The sequence below is a fragment of the Aquarana catesbeiana genome, linkage group LG11 (genome assembly GCF_042186555.1).
Source record: "Aquarana catesbeiana isolate 2022-GZ linkage group LG11, ASM4218655v1, whole genome shotgun sequence".
Classification (NCBI taxonomy): domain Eukaryota; kingdom Metazoa; phylum Chordata; class Amphibia; order Anura; family Ranidae; genus Aquarana; species Aquarana catesbeiana.
The window spans coordinates 47,973,923-47,995,882 of NC_133334.1; the positions used below are offsets into that span (position 1 = coordinate 47,973,923).

Below are 21,960 nucleotides of genomic sequence, written 5' to 3' on the forward strand. Positions count from 1 at the left end.
CAGTGCTGTGTGAGATGTTCAAAGCTTGGGATATTTTTTTTTTTTATAACCTAACCCTGCTTTATACTTCTCCACAACTTTATCCCTGACCTGTCTGGTGTGTTCCTTGGCCTTCATGATGCTGTTTGTACACTAAGGTTCTCTAACAAACCTCTGAGGGCTTCACAGAACAGATGTATTTATACTGAGATTAAATTACACACAGGTGGACTCTATTTACTAATTAGGGGACTTCTGAAGGCAATTGGTTCCACTAGATTTTAGTTAGGGGTATCGGAGTAAAGGGGGCTGAATACAAATGCACACCACACTTTTCACATATTTAATTAAAAAAAAAAAATTGGGAGAACCATTTATCATTTTCCTTCCACTTCACAATTATGTGCTACTTTGTGTTGGTCTATCACATAAAATCCAAACAAAATGTATTTATGTTTTTGGTTGCAACATGACAAAATGTGGAAAATTTCAAGAGGTATAAATACTTTTTCAAGGCACTGTATATATGGTAATTAACTGAGCTGGTATACTTGGTCCAGGGTTATGGAAGAAAATAGCACTGTGTACACCACTGGTGTCCAAGCTGTGGCCCTTTGACACTTACTATATGTGCTGCAGCCATCGGGGCCCCTAGAGACAGCGGTCTGTTTTGGTGCTTACTCAAGCCAGTATAGAACAAATATTCCTTAGACCGGCTGCCAGCAGTTCATGGCTTGGTTTAACTGTTATATTATTTTACTTTTTATGTGCTGTTTGTTTTTTTTATTTTATGTCTTGTTTGTCCTCTGACCTTTTATAATGGATCTCCCTGAGAGAAACATCCAATGTGGCACAAGTCATTCATAAAAGGGCTGTAGGGAGCACGAATGTGGAAGCATTGATGTAATAGCAGTGATCTCTTGTATCATGTCTGCAGTCTCTGACCCCCTCTTGTATCATGTCTGCAGTCTCTGACCCCCTCTTGTATCATGTCTGCAGTCTCTGACCCCCTCTTGTATCATGTCTGCAGTCTCTGACCCCCTCTTGTATCATGTCTGCAGTCTCTGACCCCCTCTTGTATCATGTCTGCAGTCTCTGACCAGCTTGTGTATCATGTCTGCAGTCTCTGACCAGCTTGTGTATCATGTCTGCAGTCTCTGACCAGCTTGTGTATCATGTCTGCAGTCTCTGATCATCTTTTGTATCATGTCTGCAGTCTCTGACCCCCCCTTATATCATGTCTGCAGTCTCTGACCACCTTGTGTATCATGTCTGCAGTCTCTGACCACCTTGTGTATCATGTCTGCAGTCTCTGATCATCTTTTGTATTATGTCTGCAGTCTCTGACCCCCCCTTATATCATGTCTGCAGTCTCTGACCACCTTGTGTATCATGTCTGCAGTCTCTGACCACCTTGTGTATCATGTCTGTAGTCTCTGATCATCTCTTGGATCATGTCTGCAGTCTCTGACCCCCTCTTGTATCATGTCTGCAGTCTCTGACCACCTTGTGTATCATGTCTGCAGTCTCTGACCACCTTGTGTATCATGTCTGCAGTCTCTGACCACTTTGTGTATCATGTCTGCAGTCTCTGACCACCTTGTGTATCATGTCTGCAGTCTCTGATCATCTCTTGTATCATGTCTGCAGTCTCTGACCCCCCCTTGTATCATGTCTGCAGTCTCTGAACACCTTGTGTATCATGTCTGCAGTCTCTGAACACCTTGTGTATCATGTCTGCAGTCTCTGAACACCTTGTGTATCATGTCTGCAGTCTCTGATCATCTCTTGTATCATGTCTGCAGTCTCTGATCCCCCCTTTTATCCTGTCTGCAGTCTCTGAACACCTTGTGTATCATGTCTGCAATCTCTGATCCCTCTTGTATCATGTCTGCAATCTCTGATCATCTCTTGTATCATGTCTGCAGTCTCTGATCCCTCTTGTATCATGTCTGCAGTCTTTGGCCTCTTTCACACGGGGCGGATCAGTGATGATCCGCCCCGTGAACATCCGCTGGCTCAGCGGGGATCGCTCCGCCGATCCCCGCTGAGCAGGAAGATGACAGGTGCATCGCTGCACGCTGTGCAGCGGCGGACCTGTCAGGAGCACCGCTCTCCCCTATAGGGGATCGGGTGATGACGGACCGTAGTGTCCGCCGTCACCCGATCCGATCCGAAAACGGATGGAAAAGTAGGTTTTTCCTCCGTTACACTTTTCGGATCGGAGCGGGGTCGGATGTCAGCGGACATGTCACCGCTGACATCCGACGCTCCATAGGGATGAATGTATGTCTGTTTTTCATCCGAAAACGGAAGGATGAAAAACGGACATACGGATCGTCCGTGTGAAAGAGGCCTTTGACCAACTCTTGTTGCATGTCTGCAGTCTCTGATTTCTGTAGCATTAAATTGACTGAACATTATGTGCGGCTCTTTGGGGCTCTCAGGGGCCACACTTAAGGTCCCCTATATCTAGTAAGATGTCCACCAAACACCAATAATAATAAACCAACTACAGTAAAATACGATGACTGTCTTGTATGGGGAATGTACTTTGCAGATCCTCGGGGCTTAGTGTAATGTTTTACGGCTCACTCCCACCGACCTGCACACTAGAACACATGTACACTGGTCTGCGTTGTGTAGGGATGATGAGATGTGTTGTTACAACACATCACATAGTTCACAATTTTTGTCACAAAATGATACTTCATTGTCTATGCACTGCGGCACGCTGCGACACACGTGTGGTGACATTCAGCGCCGTGCACTTAGCTGCATAATAATGCAGACGGGTTACATGCATGTAGCGTTATGGTTTCTGCAGGACACACAGAAAAGCAAAGATTGTACTTACCCAGCTCAGACAGCTCATGGGAATCCGTGAATCGTCCTTATAAAGAGAGAAAGACGAGCGTTAGAGGGAGTGCGACACAAATGGGTGAAATAAAAGCTGTATCTGATTGGCTGCCACTGGCTGGTACCCATTGCAGGCAATAAGCCCAGCCAGATTAAACATGATCTAAAGCCAAGAACAAAAATATAACGTATAGCAGCTTACCTGTCCTTAGTGTGGTGGCTGCATTAGTTTTCTTTTTTTTCCACCTGGTGATCCTGCCAGCAAGGCCTAAAACACATGGACAGTATGGTCCAAGTGCGTCAAATCTCGGCGTTTTCTTGCTCCTGGGAGGCAGAGGCACAGCGCCCAGATCACTGCCAGTCTAAGGCTTGGTTCACACCGGTGCGGGAAGCGCATGGGATTTGAATGGGAATGGCACCGCATTCCTGTTCAAAATCACATGCGATTCTGCAGCCATTGATTCTAGATGGCTCAAAATCGCACCAAAATTGCACAGGACCCCTTTTTATTGGCACACTAGAATCAGATCGCATGAGTGTTCAGACCCATGCGATTCGTTTCTGCTAATCGCACTGCATTTTGAGAACCAATTTCGGGGTGTCGTTAACTTAACATACACATCCGCAGCGGTTCACTGAACGGGGTGCGATTTTGATGCGGTGCAGAAACCGCACAAAATTTGCTGCGAATTCCGTACTGCATCTGCAAGGACAGGGACTAATACTGGCAGAGGCTGAAAATCGCAGCAGATAAACACTGTACCAAACGGAACTTGCATTTAGGGTCATCTGCTTTCAATTAGGGTTGCACCGACACCGTTTCTTTACCGCGAGTATTGATACTTTCGGGCAAGTGCTCGCCGATACCAAGTACCGATACCTTTGCAGTCCGATACAAAAATGAATGGGCCCAAATGCACTACAAAGAATTGCATGCAATTTGAACAGGAATGTGGTGCGATTCCTGTCCGAATCACATGCGGTTTAACGCACGATTCCTGTGTGAACCCAGGCCGACGTCACTATGACAAGCCTAGGTTGACACAGGAGCGGTAAGGGAAACTGAGTGCAATTCGGACAGGAATCGCACTGCATTCCTGTTCAAATCGCATGCATTTCTTTGCAGAGCAATTTATTTTGTATGGGCTCAAATCGCACCACAAAAAAGGTACCGGTTTTGGGTATCAGAGCATTTGCACGAGTACGATACTCGGTATTGGTGCAACCCTACTTTCAATGCAGAAATTCTGGGTTTCAGGCATACAACATGTACAGGCCCCAAACAGGATCCAGGTGCCGGCGATTTCAGCCCGTCATACATTTTGACAGGCTGCGGGTAGTGGGGCTGGATGCTGCACCTGTGCCTCCCGGGTACAAGAAAGTGCCGGAATTTGATGCACACGGGCAATGGAGCCCAACACACTTCCTGCCCTTTATAGAACTACAGAACACCCCCCCCCCCCCCCTTTATCTCCAAACATAGGGGGGAGATTAAAGTATAACTAAAGGCAAAACTTCTTTGTTTTGGATGGAGTGCAGAGAGATTAGAATGCTTCTCAGTTTTTTTTTTTGCTGTCTGTGCCCCCATTAGGGAGATTCATCCTCTCGATTTGTCATGTTTATCATTATCATTGAAAGTGAAGTAAAAGAAAGTCCCAAATTTTGGGTTGTCCCCAGAAAAGTAATGGAGGGGAAATCTTCCAATGGGGACACTAGTTTTGATGACCTGGGGGTCTCAAGGAATTCCCTAGTTTGGAGGGATTTCATCTCACTTCCTGTTTTGGCTATGGGACAGGAAGTGAAGGAAAATCTCCCCAATGGGACACAGATGTAAAAAAAAACAAAACAAAAAAAAAAAAACAAAACAAAACGTGACACCGGTTAATAAATTATATATTTGTAGTTCCATGAAAACAATATGGTGCTTCAATGTAACACTGATCCTCTGTCTGGACAGTGCTGATTGGCCCTGTGCTGATCACATGCACCCACCCAGGAGAAAAAAAAAAAAAAAAAAAACGCTCTAGCAATACACACCAAACTGAGCATGTGCAGCTTGTCCCCAGTGCTCTGTTCTATATGTAGATAAATAAATAAATAGATAGATTGGGGACAGTGGAAGAAGGGGAAGATCAGAGAAGACAGGATCAAATTTTACACAATGCAGAGGATTAACCCCTCAGGTTCCACAGTGAGTATAACAAGCATGCTTTACTGCTTATACAGACTGATTTTACTGTTGTAGGTTTAGTAACACTTTAATGAATCAGTGTCTGTACTCATCTTAGCACTGCAGTGCAGGCTAATGCCCGGTACACACGATGAGATAATTGGACGAATGATCGTCCGTTTCCCCCCCCCCCCCCCATCTCAGATCGAATCTGAAGAGTTTATGAAAGTCACGAAAATTCTCGTACCACAGAATAAAAAATGTCGGAAGTGATGTCATGTGTTGTAATGTATTTGTATTGTATTTTCGTATGACAACTGTATCGATTAAACGAAAATCTGGTATGGTACGGAAACATTTTTCGGATAATATCGGATGAACTGTCGCGATCGGCTCTGGAAAGCCCTGAACCAACGATCAGATTATCGTACGATTGCTTTGAAAAGCGGTGTTTTTCCTACGACTTTCTGATCGCGTGTATGGGGCCATAGGATTCGTTCACACATGCTTTGTTCTGTGAAGAGTAAATCGATGTTCAGATCGCTCTTCAGAGAGCATTTCACAGGTGTTGAGGAGGCCTTGTATCGCCCGCTTTAACCCCTTGAACTCCACAGTAGCGTGCATTGCCCGCGGTTGCGGGGGGGCCCTTGTAGAGAGGCTCAGTTCACTGGTATGGGTGGTGTTCAGCTGCCACTATACCAGCCTGAAGTAACAGAGGGTAGAATTCTAGGTGCGGCTGTAAAGCAAAGCATTGGGGCTGTGGTATGTAGACACCCAGGGATGCTGCCCCTGCAGCTAAAGGGGTGTAGTAGCTGGGGGGTTGTTAAAACTGTGGCTCAACCACTAGTGTTTACTGCCTCCCAACTGCCAGTGTGTATGAGCCCTTCCAGAGTTACAGCAGGCAGTAAGGCAGCAACATAGCGGCTTTCAGCCGGCGGTCACATGCTGTGGTGGATCGCTTTTCAGAGGAGCTCCAAGTGTAAGGGCTCATCCACAGGCTTGCCGCTCCTCTGAAAAGCGACCTGCAGTGTATTGCTTTTCACGGGCGTTTTGACAGGTGGCGAGGGGGGGCCCACGTCGCCCCCTTTACTGCCTGCTTCTGCAACCCTCAAAATGCCGGACTCAGCACACTGCAACCCTAGGCGCTTGCAGGCGTCGTGGCGCGGCACCATTCCGTTGATCGGGTCGCGCTTGGCAGTCACGTGCCATTCAAATTTTTGCAAAGCATTGCTGCCATGGCATGGGCACAGCCCTCGTGTTCAGGTGGGCAGCAGGCAGATTGGTACCAGGTATTACCAATCCTCGGTCAGCAAATGTTAACCCTTTCCACGCCAAGTCAAAAGCATGTGGAAAACGCACGTCAGCGACGCTTGTCAGCACACAAAGAAAACGCATTGCTGCAAATGGGTGGTAAAGGCAGGCAGCAGGCGAGGCTGCGGTACGGAGGGGGTAAGGTTCAGTCGATCACCATAGAGGGATATCAGTGTATGAGCGTTGTCACGGTTCATCCTCATACCTGCGATCAGGTAGCTCAGCATGCGTACCGCCCCCTCCAGCTGGGTGGCCCCGGTGGGGTTCTGGATGACGAATTCCTTGTACCTTCGGATCAGCTCCTCCAGCTTGTCCCAATAGCGCGCTGCCATCCTGCTCCCCCGGCTTCACCTCTTCCTGGTGACACCAAACCACCCCGCCTCTGGCCATGCCCATCCGTGGGCGGGGATTACAGCTTAACCCCCCGACTCCCAGACACTTTTTCTGCTGTTTTAACGTTGCCATGGCGTGCGCTGAAAATGAAGGCATGCAGTCACTTTAATTAATCGCGGTGAAAAGAAATCAATAAAATGTCACTTGTGACAGATCAATAAAGTTCTAAAAAACAAAACAGTAAAGAGTTCCATGTGCTGGAATCAGTGTATCCATACTATTCCTCCCAGCGCAGCTTGCTGGTAAATGACCCCCGACCGCTCCATTCACACCTGAGCGCTGCGATTTCACCCGTGGTTCCAAATCGCTGCAAAACGCTGAACGCGTTTGCAATGCTACTGCTTCTAATGTCACCCGATTCGCACTGCGATTTTGCCATCATGGTCGCGTCATCAATCGCGCTGCAATCGCAACGTGCTTGTCGCTCAAAAAGGAAACATGAGCTTCTTTTGGGCAACAGCATCGTGCGTTGCAATTTGCGCGCAATTGCAGCATGATTTACAACGCAAAATCATGGCGCAATTGGGGTGCCATTAAGAAGTAAGACTCCGTTTCCACTGTGCAACTGCAGAGTTGCGTGACAAGTCGGACCTCCATGATTTCCAATGAGTACCGTTCATATCTGTACGACTTCAAGTCACAGCGACTTTAAAGTAGTCCCTGTACTACTTTGGTGCGACTTTGATGCAACTTGAGGTCCATAGACCTCAAGAATACACAGGCATTGTTTCAAGTCACATCAAAATCGCGTCAAAAAATTGCGCAATCTTCAGGTCCATAGACCTCAAGAATACACAGGCATTGCTTCAAGTCGCATCAAAATCACGCGACTTTCAGGTCGCAATAGCAGAAACCCAGCCAGAGGCTCCTTTCACACCCGATTGCAGGTGCAATCGATGCAAAATGCAGGACATGTTTGTGATGCCGTTACTTTGGATGGCACCCCAATCGCGCTGCGACCTTGCCACGATTGTCGCGTGGTAAATCGCGCTGCAGTCGCAGGAAAAAAAACATGCTGCACTTTCGCCCCAAAAGCAGCTCAGGTTCCTTTTTGAGCAACAAGCGTCATGCGTTGCGATTGTAGCGCGATTTTTTGTGTGACAATCGCTGCAAAAGTGCTGCGCGATTAGGGTGCCATAGGGTGTGCATGGAGGCGTACACGACGCTTGTCACTCAAAAAGGAACATGAGCTTCTTTTGGTCCATAACGCCGCGCATTGCGACTTGCCGCAATTGCAGTGTGATTTACCGCGTGACAATATCGCAGCACAATCGGGGTGCCATCGGAAGCAATGGCATCGCAAATGCATCCCACGTTTTGCAGCGATTTGGGATCACGTGCGGAATTGTGGCGATTCCGCCCACGTTAGGGTGTGGATGGAGTGTTCGGGGCCACAACTCAGGATCGCAGCGTGCAAACGCATTAAACCTACCCTTGTAATCAATGAAGCGCTTCATATTGGTGTGTTTTGTTAGCGGGCAGTGCATTGCGTTTTAAAAAAAATCCTGCTTCCTGCATCTTTGTGCGTTTTTTGTAATGGGGATCACAGGGGCATCCCGTGATTTGCAGCGATTTGGAACGCTATAGTGCGAAGGCCCCTTGTGTGACCTGAAAGTCGCACAACTTTGACGTGACTTTGCTGCGCTGCGTTAACGCGACTTGAAGCCATGCCTGTGTAGTCTTCAGGTCTATGTCGCAGCAAAGTCAGACCAAAGTACTATAGGGACTACTTTGAAGTCGCACGAACGATACTCACTGGAAATCATGGGGTGCGACTTCTTGACATGTAACTTTGCAGTCCCAAGTCGCATACGTGTGAATGGGGCCTGTATTGTACAGGCTGCAGTGACTGACCCATGTGAGAATGCTAGTTCCCTGGCTGTCTCTGGTCCGCCCCCCCCATCTCTCTCCATTACATGATATGTATATGAGGACAGTGTACTGTTCATCCATGGAATGTGCTGTAACCCATGGCAACCAATCAGAATAAAAACTTTATTTAATCAAAGCACATTTGTATAGCTGGGTTGCTATGGTTACAATAAGCAGACACAGAGCTCCTGTCCAAATCCCCAGATTTCACATTCCTCTGCTTATATTACAGTCATGTCCCCTTTAAGAGGAGAGAAAAACCCCAGCAAACCCACGCCCCTTCATCTGATTGACAGGCCAAAGTCCGGGGAAACAATGAGAGCGAAGCGCGCATGCGTGTCACTTTCACTTGATCTGGTCTGGATTCAGGCAGGTGAAGCGATAACGGAGAACATCGATTGGGAATCAGCTTTATGGTACTGACTGGGCACCAGGCTGGAGGACCCAGGAGGAGGAGGAGATGGGGGACAGTGTGTGAGCGGGGGACAGAGCCAGAGGTAAGACCACTGATAGAGGGGGGATGTGTGTGTTGAACATGGGGGGGGGTGCAGAGTATATGGACATAGGCAGTAGTGTATGGGGGGTACAGAGTGTGAGGACATTGGGGGGTACAGTGTGAGGACAATGGGGGGGTGTATGGGGGGTATAGAGTATGAGGACATGGGGAGGGTGTATGGGGGGTATAGAGTATGAGGATATTGGGGGGGTGTATGGGGGGTATAGAGTATGAGGACATGGGGGAGGGTGTATGGGGGGTATAGAGTATGAGGATATTGGGGGGGTGTATGGGGGGTACAGAGTATGAGGACATTGGGGGGGGGTGTATGGGGGGGTACAGAGTATGAGGACATTGGGGGGGGGGGTGTATGGGGGGTATAGAGTATGAGGACATGGGGGAGGGTGTATGGGGGGTACAGAGTTTGAGGACATTGGGGGTACAGAGTATGAGGACATTGGGGGGGGGTATGGGGGGTACAGAGTATGAGGACATTGGGGGGGGGGTATGGGGGGTACAGAGTATGAGGACATTGGGGGGGTGTATGGGGGGTACAGAGTATGAGGACATTGGGGGGGGGGTATGGGGGGTACAGAGTATGAGGACATTGGGGGGGGTGTATGGGGGGTACAGAGTATGAGGACATTGGGCGGGGGTATATGGGGGCTACACAGTATATAGACATGGGGTGATGTAATGGGGGGTACATAGTATGGGGGTGTGTATATGGGGGGTACAGAGTATGAGGACATGTTGGGGCGGGGGGGTACAGAGCATGAGGACATGGAGGGGCGGGGTAAAGAGTATAAGGACATGGGGGGGGGGGGGTAGAGAGTATGAGGGGTATTGAGTATAAGGAGATGTGGGCTGGTGTATGGGGGGCACAGAGTATGAGGACATGGGGGGGGGTACAGTGTATGAAGACATGGGGGGGGTGTTTGAGGGTTACAGAGTATGAGGACATGGGGGAGTGGTGTATGAGGACATGGGGGGTGGTATATTGGGGTGTAGTATGAGGGGACATGGGGCAGTAGGGGTATATTGGAGAAGGTAAACAGGGACAATATATATAGGTATAGTATTATGAGGATATAGAAGCACTACATTGGAGGGCAGTATACTGTGGTACAGTATATGATGGGGCAGTGTATTGGGGGACGGTATAGGACGGAGCAGTGTATTGGGGGACGGTATAGGGCGGAGCAGTGTATTGGGGGACGGTATAGGGCGGAGCAGTGTATTGGGGGACGGTATAGGGCGGAGCAGTGTATTGGGGGACGGTATAGGGCGGAGCAGTGTATTGGGGGACGGTATAGGGCGGAGCAGTGTATTGGGGGACGGTATAGGGCGGAGCAGTGTATTGGGGGACGGTATAGGGCGGAGCAGTGTATTGGGGGACGGTATAGGGCGGAGCAGTGTATTGGGGGACGGTATAGGGCGGAGCAGTGTATTGGGGGACGGTATAGGGCGGAGCAGTGTATTGGGGGACGGTATAGGGCGGAGCAGTGTATTGGGGGACGGTATAGGGCGGAGCAGTGTATTGGGGGACGGTATAGGGCGGAGCAGTGTATTGGGGGACGGTATAGGGCGGAGCAGTGTATTGGGGGACGGTATAGGGCGGAGCAGTGTATTGGGGGACGGTATAGGGCGGAGCAGTGTATTGGGGGACGGTATAGGGCGGAGCAGTGTATTGGGGGACGGTATAGGGCGGAGCAGTGTATTGGGGGACGGTATAGGGCGGAGCAGTGTATTGGGGGACGGTATAGGGCGGAGCAGTGTATTGGGGGACGGTATAGGGCGGAGCAGTGTATTGGGGGACGGTATAGGGCGGAGCAGTGTATTGGGGGACGGTATAGGGCGGAGCAGTGTATTGGGGGACGGTATAGGGCGGAGCAGTGTATTGGGGGACGGTATAGGGCGGAGCAGTGTATTGGGGGACGGTATAGGGCGGAGCAGTGTATTGGGGGACGGTATAGGGCGGAGCAGTGTATTGGGGGACGGTATAGGGCGGAGCAGTGTATTGGGGGACGGTATAGGGCGGAGCAGTGTATTGGGGGACGGTATAGGGCGGAGCAGTGTATTGGGGGACGGTATAGGGCGGAGCAGTGTATTGGGGGACGGTATAGGGCGGAGCAGTGTATTGGGGGACGGTATAGGGCGGAGCAGTGTATTGGGGGACGGTATAGGGCGGAGCAGTGTATTGGGGGACGGTATAGGGCGGAGCAGTGTATTGGGGGACGGTATAGGGCGGAGCAGTGTATTGGGGGACGGTATAGGGCGGAGCAGTGTATTGGGGGACGGTATAGGGCGGAGCAGTGTATTGGGGGACGGTATAGGGCGGAGCAGTGTATTGGGGGACGGTATAGGGCGGAGCAGTGTATTGGGGGACGGTATAGGGCGGAGCAGTGTATTGGGGGACGGTATAGGGCGGAGCAGTGTATTGGGGGACGGTATAGGGCGGAGCAGTGTATTGGGGGACGGTATAGGGCGGAGCAGTGTATTGGGGGACGGTATAGGGCGGAGCAGTGTATTGGGGGACGGTATAGGGCGGAGCAGTGTATTGGGGGACGGTATAGGGCGGAGCAGTGTATTGGGGGACGGTATAGGGCGGAGCAGTGTATTGGGGGACGGTATAGGGCGGAGCAGTGTATTGGGGGACGGTATAGGGCGGAGCAGTGTATTGGGGGACGGTATAGGGCGGAGCAGTGTATTGGGGGACGGTATAGGGCGGAGCAGTGTATTGGGGGACGGTATAGGGCGGAGCAGTGTATTGGGGGACGGTATAGGGCGGAGCAGTGTATTGGGGGACGGTATAGGGCGGAGCAGTGTATTGGGGGACGGTATAGGGCGGAGCAGTGTATTGGGGGACGGTATAGGGCGGAGCAGTGTATTGGGGGACGGTATAGGGCGGAGCAGTGTATTGGGGGACGGTATAGGGCGGAGCAGTGTATTGGGGGACGGTATAGGGCGGAGCAGTGTATTGGGGGACGGTATAGGGCGGAGCAGTGTATTGGGGGACGGTATAGGGCGGAGCAGTGTATTGGGGGACGGTATAGGGCGGAGCAGTGTATTGGGGGACGGTATAGGGCGGAGCAGTGTATTGGGGGACGGTATAGGGCGGAGCAGTGTATTGGGGGACGGTATAGGGCGGAGCAGTGTATTGGGGGACGGTATAGGGCGGAGCAGTGTATTGGGGGACGGTATAGGGCGGAGCAGTGTATTGGGGGACGGTATAGGGCGGAGCAGTGTATTGGGGGACGGTATAGGGCGGAGCAGTGTATTGGGGGACGGTATAGGGCGGAGCAGTGTATTGGGGGACGGTATAGGGCGGAGCAGTGTATTGGGGGACGGTATAGGGCGGAGCAGTGTATTGGGGGACGGTATAGGGCGGAGCAGTGTATTGGGGGACGGTATAGGGCGGAGCAGTGTATTGGGGGACGGTATAGGGCGGAGCAGTGTATTGGGGGACGGTATAGGGCGGAGCAGTGTATTGGGGGACGGTATAGGGCGGAGCAGTGTATTGGGGGACGGTATAGGGCGGAGCAGTGTATTGGGGGACGGTATAGGGCGGAGCAGTGTATTGGGGGACGGTATAGGGCGGAGCAGTGTATTGGGGGACGGTATAGGGCGGAGCAGTGTATTGGGGGACGGTATAGGGCGGAGCAGTGTATTGGGGGACGGTATAGGGCGGAGCAGTGTATTGGGGGACGGTATAGGGCGGAGCAGTGTATTGGGGGACGGTATAGGGCGGAGCAGTGTATTGGGGGACGGTATAGGGCGGAGCAGTGTATTGGGGGACGGTATAGGGCGGAGCAGTGTATTGGGGGACGGTATAGGGCGGAGCAGTGTATTGGGGGACGGTATAGGGCGGAGCAGTGTATTGGGGGACGGTATAGGGCGGAGCAGTGTATTGGGGGACGGTATAGGGCGGAGCAGTGTATTGGGGGACGGTATAGGGCGGAGCAGTGTATTGGGGGACGGTATAGGGCGGAGCAGTGTATTGGGGGACGGTATAGGGCGGAGCAGTGTATTGGGGGACGGTATAGGGCGGAGCAGTGTATTGGGGGACGGTATAGGGCGGAGCAGTGTATTGGGGGACGGTATAGGGCGGAGCAGTGTATTGGGGGACGGTATAGGGCGGAGCAGTGTATTGGGGGACGGTATAGGGCGGAGCAGTGTATTGGGGGACGGTATAGGGCGGAGCAGTGTATTGGGGGACGGTATAGGGCGGAGCAGTGTATTGGGGGACGGTATAGGGCGGAGCAGTGTATTGGGGGACGGTATAGGGCGGAGCAGTGTATTGGGGGACGGTATAGGGCGGAGCAGTGTATTGGGGGACGGTATAGGGCGGAGCAGTGTATTGGGGGACGGTATAGGGCGGAGCAGTGTATTGGGGGACGGTATAGGGCGGAGCAGTGTATTGGGGGACGGTATAGGGCGGAGCAGTGTATTGGGGGACGGTATAGGGCGGAGCAGTGTATTGGGGGACGGTATAGGGCGGAGCAGTGTATTGGGGGACGGTATAGGGCGGAGCAGTGTATTGGGGGACGGTATAGGGCGGAGCAGTGTATTGGGGGACGGTATAGGGCGGAGCAGTGTATTGGGGGACGGTATAGGGCGGAGCAGTGTATTGGGGGACGGTATAGGGCGGAGCAGTGTATTGGGGGACGGTATAGGGCGGAGCAGTGTATTGGGGGACGGTATAGGGCGGAGCAGTGTATTGGGGGACGGTATAGGGCGGAGCAGTGTATTGGGGGACGGTATAGGGCGGAGCAGTGTATTGGGGGACGGTATAGGGCGGAGCAGTGTATTGGGGGACGGTATAGGGCGGAGCAGTGTATTGGGGGACGGTATAGGGCGGAGCAGTGTATTGGGGGACGGTATAGGGCGGAGCAGTGTATTGGGGGACGGTATAGGGCGGAGCAGTGTATTGGGGGACGGTATAGGGCGGAGCAGTGTATTGGGGGACGGTATAGGGCGGAGCAGTGTATTGGGGGACGGTATAGGGCGGAGCAGTGTATTGGGGGACGGTATAGGGCGGAGCAGTGTATTGGGGGACGGTATAGGGCGGAGCAGTGTATTGGGGGACGGTATAGGGCGGAGCAGTGTATTGGGGGACGGTATAGGGCGGAGCAGTGTATTGGGGGACGGTATAGGGCGGAGCAGTGTATTGGGGGACGGTATAGGGCGGAGCAGTGTATTGGGGGACGGTATAGGGCGGAGCAGTGTATTGGGGGACGGTATATGGCGGAGCACTGTATTGGGGGACGGTATAGGACGAAGCAGTGTATTGGGGATGGTATACGACGAAGCAGTGAATTGGGGGACGGTATACGACGGAGCAGTGAATTGGGGGACGGTATACGACGGAGCAGTGAATTGGGGGACGGTATACGACGGAGCAGTGAATTGGGGGACAGTATAGGTTGGATATAAAGTGTTTGGGGGAGGTCAGTATGTTGTCACAGTATATAGACAGGGGTCAGTATATGGGACACATGTAAAGTGTGGATTTGTTGTATTTGGTTACATTGTATGGAGTAGAGGAAGGCGAGGGATACACGTGGGGCATCAGTGTATTGGGGGACGGTATAGGATGGAGCAGTGTATTGGGGGACAGTATATGATGGGGCAGTGTATTGGGGGTCGGTATAGGACGGAGCAATGTATTGGTGGACGGTATAGGACGGAGCAGTGAATTGGTGGACGGTATAGGATGGAGCAGTGAATTGGTGGACGGTATAGGACGGAGCAGTGAATTGGGGGACGGTATAGGACGGAGCAGTGTATTGGGGGACGGTATAGGACGAAGCAGTGTATTGGGGAGGGTATACGACGGAGCAGTGTATTGGGGGACGGTATAGGGCGGAGCAGTGTATTGGGGGACGGTATAGGGCGGAGCAGTGTATTGGGGGACGGTATAGGGCGGAGCAGTGTATTGGGGGACGGTATAGGGCGGAGCAGTGTATTGGGGGACGGTATAGGGCGGAGCAGTGTATTGGGGGACGGTATAGGGCGGAGCAGTGTATTGGGGGACGGTATAGGGCGGAGCAGTGTATTGGGGGACGGTATAGGGCGGAGCAGTGTATTGGGGGACGGTATATGGCGGAGCACTGTATTGGGGGACGGTATAGGACGAAGCAGTGTATTGGGGATGGTATACGACGAAGCAGTGAATTGGGGGACGGTATACGACGGAGCAGTGAATTGGGGGACGGTATACGACGGAGCAGTGAATTGGGGGACGGTATACGACGGAGCAGTGAATTGGGGGACAGTATAGGTTGGATATAAAGTGTTTGGGGGAGGTCAGTATGTTGTCACAGTATATAGACAGGGGTCAGTATATGGGACACATGTAAAGTGTGGATTTGTTGTATTTGGTTACATTGTATGGAGTAGAGGAAGGCGAGGGATACACGTGGGGCATCAGTGTATTGGGGGACGGTATAGGATGGAGCAGTGTATTGGGGGACAGTATATGATGGGGCAGTGTATTGGGGGTCGGTATAGGACGGAGCAATGTATTGGTGGACGGTATAGGACGGAGCAGTGAATTGGTGGACGGTATAGGATGGAGCAGTGAATTGGTGGACGGTATAGGACGGAGCAGTGAATTGGGGGACGGTATAGGACGGAGCAGTGTATTGGGGGACGGTATAGGACGAAGCAGTGTATTGGGGAGGGTATACGACGGAGCAGTGTATTGGGGGACGGTATAGGGCGGAGCAGTGTATTGGGGGACGGTATAGGGCGGAGCAGTGTATTGGGGGACGGTATAGGGCGGAGCAGTGTATTGGGGGACGGTATAGGGCGGAGCAGTGTATTGGGGGACGGTATAGGGCGGAGCAGTGTATTGGGGGACGGTATAGGGCGGAGCAGTGTATTGGGGGACGGTATAGGGCGGAGCAGTGTATTGGGGGACGGTATATGGCGGAGCACTGTATTGGGGGACGGTATAGGACGAAGCAGTGTATTGGGGATGGTATACGACGAAGCAGTGAATTGGGGGACGGTATACGACGGAGCAGTGAATTGGGGGACGGTATACGACGGAGCAGTGAATTGGGGGACGGTATACGACGGAGCAGTGAATTGGGGGACAGTATAGGTTGGATATAAAGTGTTTGGGGGAGGTCAGTATGTTGTCACAGTATATAGACAGGGGTCAGTATATGGGACACATGTAAAGTGTGGATTTGTTGTATTTGGTTACATTGTATGGAGTAGAGGAAGGCGAGGGATACACGTGGGGCATCAGTGTATTGGGGGACGGTATAGGATGGAGCAGTGTATTGGGGGACAGTATATGATGGGGCAGTGTATTGGGGGTCGGTATAGGACGGAGCAATGTATTGGTGGACGGTATAGGACGGAGCAGTGAATTGGTGGACGGTATAGGATGGAGCAGTGAATTGGTGGACGGTATAGGACGGAGCAGTGAATTGGGGGACGGTATAGGACGGAGCAGTGTATTGGGGGACGGTATAGGACGAAGCAGTGTATTGGGGAGGGTATACGACGGAGCAGTGTATTGGGGGACGGTATAGGACGAAGCAGTGTATTGGGGGACGGTATAGGACGGAGCAGTGTATTGGGGGACGGTATAGGACGGAGCAGTGTATTGGGGGACGGTATAGGACGGAGCAGTGTATTGGGGGACGGTATAGGACGGAGCACTGTATTGGGGGACGGTATAGGACGGAGCACTGTATTGGGGGACGGTATAGGACGAAGCAGTGTATTGGGGGACGGTATAGGACGAAGCAGTGTATTGGGGATGGTATACGACGGAGCAGTGAATTGGGGGACAGTATAGGTTGGATATAAAGTGTTTGGGGGAGGTCAGTATGTTGTCACAGTATATAGACAGGGGTCAGTATATGGGACACATGTAAAGTGTGGATTTGTTGTATTTGGTTACATTGTATGGAGTAGAGGAAGGCGAGGGATACACGTGGGGCATCAGTGTATTGGGGGACGGTATAGGATGGAGCAGTGTATTGGGGGACAGTATATGATGGGGCAGTGTATTGGGGGTCGGTATAGGACGGAGCAATGTATTGGTGGACGGTATAGGACGGAGCAGTGAATTGGTGGACGGTATAGGACGGAGCAGTGAATTGGTGGACGGTATAGGACGGAGCAGTGAATTGGTGGACGGTATAGGACGGAGCAGTGTATTGGGGGACGGTATAGGACGAAGCAGTGTATTGGGGAGGGTATACGACGGAGCAGTGTATTGGGGGACGGTATAGGACGAAGCAGTGTATTGGGGGACGGTATAGGACGGAGCAGTGTATTGGGGGACGGTATAGGACGGAGCAGTGTATTGGGGGACGGTATAGGACGGAGCAGTGTATTGGGGGACGGTATAGGACGAAGCAGTGTATTGGGGGACGGTATAGGACGGAGCAGTGTATTGGGGGACGGTATAGGACGGAGCAGTGTATTGGGGGACGGTATAGGACGGAGCAGTGTATTGGGGGACGGTATAGGACGAAGCAGTGTATTGGGGGACGGTATAGGACGAAGCAGTGTATTGGGGGACGGTATAGGACGGAGCAGTGTATTGGGGGACGGTATAGGACGGAGCAGTGTATTGGGGGACGGTATAGGACGGAGCAGTGTATTGGGGGACGGTATAGGACGGAGCAGTGTATTGGGGGACGGTATAGGACGGAGCAGTGTATTGGGGATGGTATACGACGGAGCAGTGAATTGGGGGACAGTATAGGTTGGATATAAAGTGTTTGGGGGAGGTCAGTATGTTGTCACAGTATATAGACAGGGGTCAGTATGTTGTCACAGTATATAGACAGGGGTCAGTATGTTGTCACAGTATATAGACAGGGGTCAGTATATGGGACACATGTAAAGTGTGGATTTGTTGTATTTGGTTACATTGTATGGAGTAGAGGAAGGCGGGGGATACACGTGGGGATTGTATATGTGGGATACAAGTACAGGATGTAAGTTTTGTATATTTGTCTTTTAAAGATTATATGAAAAGAAGATGTATGGAGACTCTGGCAGGATTTCATGTTGGTGAAACATATGGAGGGTGTTATAAAGAGTAGAACGTCCTCCATCAGCCGTCCAGTGCGATGGAATGCAGCAAGTGGGAACGTTCAGAAAGCGATGTATTGGGGGTGCCGGGAATAAAATGCACAGATGACACATTCTACACCTATAGAAATGAATCTATATATTCTCTGTATCTGATGTAATAGTACATGAGAGTTTATTGCACATCAGAATTCATCCTGGGGGAGGGGGGGGGGTCACACAGATTACCCCCCCTGTCTGTCCACATGTGGGCCCCTCCACCTCCCCTCAGTGTAAGCTGGTTTTGTATCTTTAATAGCCTTAACCAGAGCAAAATAATTCACCGTGGTCAGCAGTATGAACAGATTTAATTGCATGCTGAATAATTTTGGATTGGCAAATTAAATTGCGCTTCCCACTCCATTCATCCCCCGCACAGTAAATGGCAATTATCTGCCACTCTTGTAGAATGTCAGCTCTTCCCCTCGGTATCTGTGAGCGGTGCGGACCTCCGGTGATGGGATCTCCTGGCTACATACAGGAGGAGGCCGGGAAAGCCTTGGTGTGGATTTGTTTCTGGTTTGTGTGCCGACAATATGTGATACATCATCACATTTTATTGGCATAGATTTTTTTTTAATTAGATCATTCTAGAGTTGAGCTTTAAAGATTTTTCTCTCGCCTTCTAACGTGGTGACAAACAGTTTCTCCCAAGCACAAAAAGCATGTCAGGACTACAGAACACCTCCCTCTCACCTCTTCTTTATAACATGGAATTGTTCTGTAGTCCACAAAGATGAACTGGGAAGGGCTGACCCGTTTATAGGGATCGGACTGCAGAGGACACAGGACAGCACTGGATTTCTGGCAGGATCAATCTTTGCTGTGCGCTTATTAAACAAGACTGGAGGAGACTGAATCTGGAGCAGCTGTGCATGTCAACCAATCAGCTTCTGTCTTCAGCTTGTTCTATTAGACTTTTGAAGATGAAAGTTAGAAGTTGATTGGTTGCCATGCACAGCTGCCCCAGATTCAATACATTTCCCCCCAATGATTCACGTGTAATCTTTGTGTGAAGCCAGAATTCCTGATCTGTAAACTTCCTGCAGCTCGCTGACCCAGAAAGTACTAAAGACATTGGATCTACATGACAGCCAGAGAGCTAGCATCTTCAGGAGGAGAGGTCGGCGAGGGGGGGGAGGGGGGACCCACATATTTCCAAATCCCTTTGAGCGATCTTGCGGTCATGGAAAAAGATGCAAAGGAAGTGAAAATATCATTTTTTTTTTTTTTTTTTTTGTTTGTTTGTTTTCTATTTATTGTAAATATTGGCCATAAATGTATAACTGAAAGCAAAAGTTTTTTTTATTCCTTTTGGATAGAGTGGAAAGGGATTAAACCCCCTGTCAGATTTTTATTGCTGTCTGTTCCCTCATTAGGCCCCATGTACACCAGACGCTGTTAAACGCGCATTCAGAAGCAGTTGGACACTTTTTTTTTTTTTTCAACTGCCCCTGAACTCATTCAATGTTATCCTATGTGTCCATGTACACAGTCTCGTTTTCTGGCGTTTTTAGTCAGTTGTGTTTTAACCTCGTTTTTCCAGAAGCAAAAAAATGGGTTCAGACGCAAAAGTTTTCCACGTTTCAGACGCCAAACTCGGCTAAACGCCGGTACCGCATTGCAGCTGCAGCCTGTGAACAACACTCTCCGGCCGCTGTTAGTTTAAGGGCGGGAGCGGTAACAATAGGCAGTTGAGCCGAAGTGTGAATGAGCCCTTAGTGTCTGTCTGGAGTTCTGCTTTAAGAATACAGTTTGACTTTGCTTGCTGGGATTTGCCCCCCCCCCCCCCCAAAGCAAGTGGACCTCACAGGCAGGGGCGTTGCTAGGTCTAAAAAAGATCTGGGGCTAGAGCCCATAGCAGCGTAGTGAAGAAAGTCATACGCTTGGGTGGGCATACACATGTATATACAGTAATGTATCTGTGGGTGTATATATATCCCCAGAGAGCACCCCCTTACATCACCTTACATCAGGGTCCCCAGAGAGCCTCCTCCTTGCATCAGAGTCCTCAAAGAGCCTCCCCCTTCCATCAGGGTACCCAGAGGACCCCCCCACTTACATCAGGGTTCCCAGAGAGGCCCCCTTACATTAGGGTCCCCAGAGAGCCTCCCCCTTAAATCTGGGTCCCTAGAGAGCCTAGGCCTTAAAATCAGGGTCCCCAGAGAGCCTCTCCCTTAAATCTGGGTCCCTAGAGAGCCTAGGCCTTAAAATCGGGGTCCCCAGAGAGCCTCTCCCTTAAATCTGGGTCCCTAGAGAGCCTAGGCCTTAAAATCAGGGTCCCCAGAGAGCCTCTCCCTTGCATCAGGCTCCCCAGAGAGCCCCCCCACTTACATAAGGGTCCCCAGAGAGCCTCCCCTCCCCTTGGGGACCCCTGCAGAGACTCGGGGCTATTGGCCTCAGATTCGGGGCTATAGCCCCAAAAGCCACCCCCTAGCAACGCCCCTGCTCACAGGTTAATAATTAGAAGTCACGCTGTTCTATTTGGCCTTCACTGACCCCCTGTGCTGGTTGATGGTGAGCTCTCACAATGCTGAAATAATGCCTCGTACTTTTTCCCTGGCAATGTAGCATGTTATTTTTAAGGCAGTCAGGCTTGGAAGATGACAGGTGACATGGGGGGGGGGGGGGGGGGGAGCAGCTTGTCCCTGGCAGCACAGCACAATACTCTCCCTCCCGTCTGGGAAGAGAAGCTGACAATCCGGCGCCTGCACTGAGACGCTCTATTTGCAGACTCTCTGTGGTTTTCGTGGCTTTTCTTAGCTTGTGTGGCCTCTGCACTCCGGTGGGAAATTATACGCTAAACGCTCATTTGTGGTTTAGCACCAAAAAAAAAAAAAGAAAACTTCCATTTTCGTCTGTCTTTCAGAAATAATGTCTGTTCTCTCCTGTCTAAATGATTGCCTTTTAATCCCCTCAATACCAAGGACATTCACCCCCTTGGCCAATTTTCAGCTTTCAGAGCTGTCACAATTTGAATGACAATTGCGCGGTCGTGCAACACTTTACCCATCTGAAAGTTTTATCATTCTTTTCACACAAATGGAGCTTTCTTTTGGTGGTATCTAATCGCCGCTGGTGTTTTTATTTTTTGCGTTACAAATAGACCGAAAATGTTGAAAAAAGAAATGTGATTTTTTTTTTTTTTTTTTTGGTTTCTGTTATAACATTTTACAAATTAAGTAATTTCTCTCTTCATAAATTTTGACCAGTAGATCTAAAACCTGCACAAAATAGATATTTGCCACATAGATGTATTGGACGGTCAGTGTTGGCTTATGTTTCTCTTACGGTCATTGACGGACACAGCTTCTTCTTACTCTTGATCAAAGTTTATAGCGCCACCTACAGGAGTAGGACACTAGGCAGAAAAAGAACACAGCACCGGCTAAGGGCAGCCCTCCCTGTTGGTGGTGCTATAAACCCTATAGTCAAGAATAAGAAGCTGTGTCCGTCAATTTAGGCCCCATGTACACGGGACGCTGCTAAACGGACGTTCAAAGGCAGTTGGACACTTTTTTTTTTTTTTTCAACTGCCCCTGAACTCATTCAATGTTATCCTATGCGACCATGTACACTGTCTTGTTTATTGCCGTTTTTAGGCAGTTGCGTTTAACAGCGTTTCTTTGAAAGCAAAAAAAATGGGTTCAGACGCCCAAGATTTCCACTTTTCAGACGTCAGACATGACTAAACGCGGGTACCGGCGTTTAGATGCGTTTTCGTTTATAAGCGTTTTTAAAGGTGCCCTATTTTTTTTTTTTTTTTTTTTTT

At 50.6% G+C, this 21,960-nt stretch overlaps 2 protein-coding genes across 3 annotated transcripts in view; one reads left to right on the forward strand and one right to left on the reverse strand.

Moving 5' to 3' along the window:
* PEX16 (peroxisomal biogenesis factor 16) overlaps positions 1 to 6,718 on the reverse strand; it is a 49,038-nt gene extending 42,320 nt beyond the window's left edge. For both annotated transcript variants that reach the window (XM_073604265.1, XM_073604264.1), the window contains exons 1-2: positions 6,525 to 6,718; positions 2,837 to 2,872 (exon numbers count right to left, since the gene is read on the reverse strand). In XM_073604265.1, the coding sequence (XP_073460366.1) occupies positions 2,837 to 2,872; positions 6,525 to 6,651 (163 nt within the window). In that variant the 5' untranslated portion in view covers positions 6,652 to 6,718. The remainder of the gene's footprint in view (positions 1 to 2,836; positions 2,873 to 6,524) is intronic.
* Positions 6,719 to 8,915: 2,197 nt separating this feature from the next.
* Positions 8,916 to 21,960, forward strand: part of LARGE2 (LARGE xylosyl- and glucuronyltransferase 2) — a 101,097-nt gene continuing 88,052 nt past the window's right edge. Inside the window, exon 1 of the mRNA XM_073604266.1 lies at positions 8,916 to 9,081. The gene's annotated coding sequence lies outside the window, so the exon portion shown is untranslated. The remainder of the gene's footprint in view (positions 9,082 to 21,960) is intronic.